The 6,923-nt window shown below is 29.9% G+C and overlaps 1 protein-coding gene across 1 annotated transcript; it reads right to left on the bottom strand.

Annotated features, from left to right (window-relative positions):
• Nucleotides 1-832: 832 nt before the first annotated feature.
• Nucleotides 833-2,223, bottom strand: LOC117909981 (probable polygalacturonase At3g15720). Its single transcript, XM_034824026.1, has 6 exons — nt 2,209-2,223; nt 1,843-2,050; nt 1,531-1,612; nt 1,339-1,456; nt 1,141-1,254; nt 833-1,039 (listed from the first exon to the last, which is right to left on the bottom strand). Exons 1-6 carry the CDS (start codon nt 2,221-2,223, stop codon nt 833-835), a joined length of 744 nt encoding a protein of 247 aa, XP_034679917.1.
• Nucleotides 2,224-6,923: the final 4,700 nt, after the last annotated feature.

Genomic DNA, 6,923 nt, shown 5'->3' with positions numbered 1-6,923 from the left:
AACACAAAGTTTTTGCTACAAAAGTGCTCTTCCTCCACTTATATTTATGTTTTGAGAACCTAAGCACTTGCAACTCTCTTCGCAAGATGAATCTAATCTGTCATATATGAAGAGAACTGGAATTGGTTAGACATTTATTTAAACATACATTTTAGGCCTTCTATCTTTTCCTTTTTCTTAAGTTCTAGAAAAACATTATAAATAATATTTATTAAATAAATAGTTGTTGAAATGTGTATAGAGTTAGTAAATTTTGTTTTCCTCGTTGTATATATTATACTTATAGTGTTCATAAAATTAGAAATATTAATACAATCATATTTTATCCATTTAATTTTTAAATATTGAGTAAAAAGCATTTTTAAATTTTCAATTATATATATCTATGTATATTTTCTCACTATTATTTCTATTTCTAATAATATATAATTATACATCACAATGCAATTGAATGGCAATGGCAACCCAATATTGTTTTGACCAATAAATTGTAACCCAAAATCATTTTTGGTTCAATGAGTGATTTGATTCTTGAAACATTATTAATGATTGCATAAATTTTATATAAATAAGAGAAATTGAGTTACAATCCTGAAAACCCTTATTAATAGTCCGATGAATATCATGTGCAATAGTCCGATGAATAATCGTCCGATGAATCCAATCCTCAAAACCCTTATTAATTGACTTACAACATAAGATTCACTACATGAGACATGCAATAAATATCATGTGCAAACTGGGCTCTAAAATAAAATAACTCTTTATTCGATGCTCAGGAGTTCTAAATCAATGGTTGCTCAGGAGTTCAGGCATTGGTCAAGGGAAGGCTCTACATTCGATGCTCTTCCATTAAAATTGACACAACGAACAAAAGCGTCTTCGTTGGATCTGAGGTCTTTAAGTGGACATCATCAAGCACAATATTGTTGCATGAACTTTCGGTACCACAATTCAAAGACATCACCTCGTCTCCACTTGACGTCCCAATTATTCCGGTGTATGATACATCGCTTATTGCCACTGCACTGGTACCGGTCTTCAACATTTGAAGACAATGAGAAAAGAAGTCATCAACAAAACATGTCTCAGACTCGATGGAATAAAATATAAAAAATTGGGAAGGGATCCACGCCTTACATTGTTTTTGCAGACGTTGTGAGGACAATAAAATTGATCAATGACAATTGGGTTGCGGACATTGTCAAACATAATGTCTTCATATGTTATTTTCTTTACTTCTCCCTGCCCTCCCTGTAGGACACAAAATTATAAAAAATTTGTGCTTTCAGTTCTGAGTTGCCAACTAAGAACTATGCTGTAATAAGTAATAACCACCTGCCATGTCTTGATCCTAATTCCAGTAGTGTTGGTTCCTGTAAAATTACAACTTCGCACATGTACTTCTGACACCGTGTCGAAGTCACCTGATCCAGGATCTCCCAGTGATCCAATGCTTCGAAAATGTGAACTTTAGTTCTTATTTTTCACTTCATTATTCTAAAATTTGAATACATGTATTCCACTTACCTAATACCATGGCCAGGTCCACATGTGACGCCGGTTATATTGATAAAGGAACATCTTGCACTAATAGCAATGCAGTCATCACCTACATTATACAAATTATAATGATGGTGATTGTTGTAATACTAGTGATGATGTCAAACAAGCAAATATGGATAAAATGAAAGAGAACAAAAAAAGACAAAAAAAAACCTTAAGGTGGGCTAGGGTGGAGTTGGAAGGGGAAGATGAAAGATATAAATGAAAGCGATTAAGTTCATAGCATACAAGAAAAGGTATGTAGTTGGAGGGCTAAAACAAATCTAAAAAAAGTACCTGTTCCAATTTTGGAGTTCTGGACTTGAACATGGTTTGAGCTAGCAATGTCGATACCATCCGTGTTAGGGGAATCTTCAGGTGCAGTTATAGTGATGCTATTGATGTTTGCTCCATCACATTTTGTCAAAATGATATGGGCCTTTTGAGGATTGATATGTGTCAATCCTTGAAGTACTAGGTTCGGGCAAGTATAAAACTTGAGTGCCTGTCCCAAGACATGCGAAGTCTTACTATTTGTCGCATTGTTAAGCCATGTATAGGATTTTGATTTCAATATGACATTTTCTATCCGAGCAAAAGCAATTGAAAAATAATGAAAACGTTTTCTACTTACAGCTACTCCCGTTCGGTCTTGCCATGAACCTGCCCCTTGGCCATCTATAGTTCCACTTCCGGTCAAAGTAAGCCCCTTCACATATGAGAAGAGGATCCAATGATTGTTGTCAAATAGGGATTTATTGGTGCTTGCTATAATTTTTCCTGCTACCTGTGGAGAGAAATCAATGAAAAATGAAAAGGCCAATCTCCATCGATTACCTTCCAATTCAGGTTTTGAATTCTGTCGAATGCTATATTAATTTGAATAAAACATTGCTTAGTCCTCCATATTTTCAACAAATTAATCACCTGAAATTCGATAGAAGTGGGGACACATGGACCCGAAAATTCGATAGGATTCAATAAGAATGTCCTCGCTGGTACATTAAGGGTAGCACGCTGTTGTTGAACGTTGCAGGCTTCATTCCATGCCTTCAGAAATGCCTGGACATACAAGGCACATAAATGATATCTTTTCTATCCGTTCTATCCTTTATGGTGAAGTCTCTCACGTAATACAAATAAAAAGAGCCTAAAGTGCAGTATCCATTAGTATCCAAATTTTCTGTGTAGTACCAATGGACATATAAAAATATGATGATATTTCTAATTAAAGGAATCAATTACCATCCTCTTCAAACTAAATTCTCAATACCATTACAGAGAAAGCAGTAGTTACCTGAGAATCATCGGTTTTTCCATCACCAACAGCTCCAAAATTCATCACATCATATAAAGGCGAGCTTGCATTTGTAGTACTGCTGAAGCTGGATAATGTTACCATGCACAAAATGAAGAAGGAGAAACGATCCTGCATGCATAAGCCATTAATATATTCCCACTCATAAAAATTCTATCTTGTAGTCCTCGAAACATTTAAAATTTAGCAGCAGTAATGTCATTCTACTATGTACCTTCATATTGGTGAGAAGGATGCTCACTATTCTATCGTCACAGCAAACAACACAATCAGTATGCAGTACTACAAAGTTTTACATTTGGGTTATATCCATTGATATTCCTTCATATGCAATAGGGTTTATATCTTATTCTCTCATCTTGTGGGGGTAACTGACAATTAATATTTCGATTTTCCTAAAATGTTTGATATAACTTTTGCTTTGTTTTCATTATTTGCCGAAATTGTTGTTATGGTATCTATCTTATTCATAATAATAATAATAATAATAATTTTTGAATGGGTCGAGCATGATATACATGGAAGAGTAGAATGGATGTCTTAAAAAAATTTTAAGTTGTGAAGTGTGGTATGCGTGGATGATATTTCCATGAGGATCAACCTATATAAGGAGAATGGCAAAAATTTCCTGATTGACATTTGCTATTTCCTTAATTTCATGTTTATAAGGTATTTAACACATTCCTGTCTACCCATTTACCAGTTTTTGAAATCATTAACTCTTTATTTATTTATATCAAAGTTTGAAGGAAACAAATTAGAAAGGAAAAATGGAAAAAAATAACAAAAAAAGGACAATATATATATTTGAAATCACTAGGACTTAATTTCATGTTTATAAGGTATTTATTTATTTATTTAACACATATTAGGTTGGGTTGAGCTCCACCCATATTTCACTCCTAAAAATAACAACCACAAATTCTTCTTTGAATTTATGGTTGCATTTAATTTGGAATTTTTTTTTTTAATTTCCTAAAAAGGTTTTTAGTTTCTTTTTTTTTTTCTTGAAAATCTATTCATCACAAAAAGTAAAAATTGTTCTTGAAAAATGAAATTTATAAAAATCTTGTTTTTTCCCATGTAAAATAAGGAACATATATATATATAATTAGTCAATAACTAAACAAAATATTTACATAATATTTTATATGTGATAATGTTTCATTGGTATCTATTTTTTTATTTGTATTTATATATATATATATATAGATATCACAAGGTCTTTTATGTAATTTATTTCTTTTTTCATTTTCAATATTTTTACTTTTCGATCTGAACAAAAAGAAAACAAATTGGAGAACATGTTTAAATACTATGACATTGTTTGGCAACTACTTTTGAAATAATTTTTTGTTTTCCACAAAAAATATCCTATTTTCTATTTTTTAAGAAAGAAAGCTATTCTATTTTGTAATTGTCAAATTGGTTTTCCATTTTATTTTTTTTTGTTTTTGAAAACAAAAAATTGTTTATAAAACTAGTTATCAAAAAAGATTTTATTTTCTATTTTCATTTTCTAGAAATGAGTTTAAAAACTGAAAAATTTTGGAAACAACAATTTGGTGTTTTCAAAATTTTCTTAGAAAAAGTAGGAATGATTTTCCAGAGAAAGTGAAAAAATAGAGGTGAATAAAATAATTTAAAACACATAAAAATAATGTATATATTTATCAACAATATCACAATATTATGATCTTCTAACTTTTTTTTTTCAATTATTGAAACAATGTTTGAGGAGGTAGGAATGCAAGAAAAGAAATATGAAAATAAATTTAGACCATCAATATTTTTAATAAATATTCAAAAATTGATAACTTTTAAATGCATCTTTAATTATTAATAATAGTACTAAATAAATAAATTGAATTACTGTGATTATTGTTGTTATTAGTATTATTATCATTATTATTATTAAAAAGGAAGAAGTATAGAGAAGAAAGAGAAGTTGAATTTGTCAAAATCCAGATTCATATCAAATTTTGAGAAAATTGAAGCATTATGAAGGCCTCCAATAAGGTCTCTATTGAAAGGTATTGGATACCTTATCCATTTGAGAACCTTATTCAAAGGCTTGTAATTAATAACAAATCTAGAGGCACTTTGTTCAATTTTCGAAGGTTTTTTAACATAGAAAACGGCACAACTCCAAGGAGAGTGACTTTTTCTAATAAGAATTTTATCAAGCAAATCTTTTATTTTTTGTTTACAATACTCAAGTAATTGAGCATTCATTTGAATTGGTCTTGCCTTAGTAGGAATTTGATTTTCATCAAATCCATCAACATAGGGCAAGGAGACCTTATGTTGCTTTCTACTCCAAAAAGCATTAGGAATAGAAGAACATAGATCTGTCTCAATTTGATTTTTGATTTTTTTCAATTCTTGTTTACACGTATTTTTGCAAAATATTTTCCTCAAGAAGAAGAGATTAAGTAAAAAATGCTCAAAATTCAAAGAAGAATCCTTTTATAAGAAACCAAAGCATAAGAAATATTCAAATAAAAAATATCAAAACACTTCAAAGAAAGTAGATAAAGAAGATGTTAAATGTTTCAAATGTGGCAAGAAGGGACATACAACACCAAATTGCAAAATCAAAGAAACAAATGTCGACCTAGATATAAGAAAACGCCTCAAACAACAAATGATTAATCTTATCAAAACAAAGTCACTATCAGATTCATCTAGTCAAACCTCGGTAGAATCATCTATTGACGATCAACTTCTTCTAATAGAAGATAGCTCTTCCAGCGAGTCAAACAAGTCTTCCTCACAATCATCTTGTGATTATGTAGAAAATTGTCTTTATCATATCAAACAAGTAAATGTAATAACTAGTGAACAAAACTTCTTAATGGAGTTAATTGACAAACTTCCCGATCAAAATCTTCAAAGAGAATACTTTTAAAAAAATTTGGAAATTCAAAAACAAAATAATGAAAAAATCATAGAAAATACAAATCAATACAACCTAAAAACTATTTTAGATCAATTTTCTATGCCTAAACCTATAGGAACTCAAGATCTTCAAAATGAAATAAGTCAAATAGAACTTCATATTAATAAGAAGCAAAACCAAAATCAAGATATAGAAACAAGACTTCAAATTGTTTGTAAATACTATAACAAAAATGATTACTCAAAAATGGCATATGAAAGTAAAACTTTTTATTAAACCTAATTTCTCAAAACAATGATTACGCCTTCATAAGGAGTGATGTTATCATTGATAATTAATGAATATTTATATACAAAAAAACATTAAGGGGATGAACTTAAACTATTACTCTAATTTAAACACCATCTCCAACTCTAATTCAAATTAATAATAGCATTTTACTTTAGCTAAACTAATAATAGTTAATTATTACTATTTTAATTAAAGACGAACATTAACTTTCACTACCATAGTCATCCTATCTCTGATTTTTCTTGGTCAAAATTGCTATATATTTTAGGATTTAGTAATATTATAATAGAGATTAACAGTCAAGAAATAAGTGTTGTTGCTAAGGATCAACATTGTTTAGTTGTTTATAATCGAAATAACTAACTATTTGCTATAGGTTAATGTAGGTATAATTTTTTAGATTTGGTTGCATTATTTAAATTTTTGTTGATATATCATGAGTCAGCTGATGAACCCTTATGCTAATCTTGTATCTTCATAATTCAATCAACATTAGTCAATTTCCTTAAAGAATTTAATAGAAAATATTTGTCGAAAATATTGTGGCGATCTTGAACAATGTTGGCTAAGATATAAGGGGTGGCTAGATGATAATCCACCACAAAATATAGAGCTTTAGGATATTTTGCATATTTTCATAAGGGTTAGGTTTAACTCCCTCAATCTCATCAATTTCTTTTGGTCAATTTCATGATAAAATACCAGAGGAGTGTTACGAGTTTTGAAAGCTTTTGTAGGAGGAAAGAATAACACTTTCTTCGATTGTATATCAATAATAATTCTTAACTGTGATAGTGGGGGTATGCATGTAAATTCAAAAACCATAGAAGGCCAGCCCACAGTCTATTTATAATAGCAATGGTAGAG

Source organism: Vitis riparia, unplaced genomic scaffold (genome assembly GCF_004353265.1).
Source record: "Vitis riparia cultivar Riparia Gloire de Montpellier isolate 1030 unplaced genomic scaffold, EGFV_Vit.rip_1.0 scaffold525_pilon_pilon, whole genome shotgun sequence".
In the NCBI taxonomy this organism is placed as follows: Eukaryota; Viridiplantae; Streptophyta; class Magnoliopsida; order Vitales; family Vitaceae; genus Vitis; species Vitis riparia.
The sequence above is the reverse complement of the archived record's forward strand: the minus strand, read 5'-3'. Positions and strand labels throughout refer to the sequence as shown.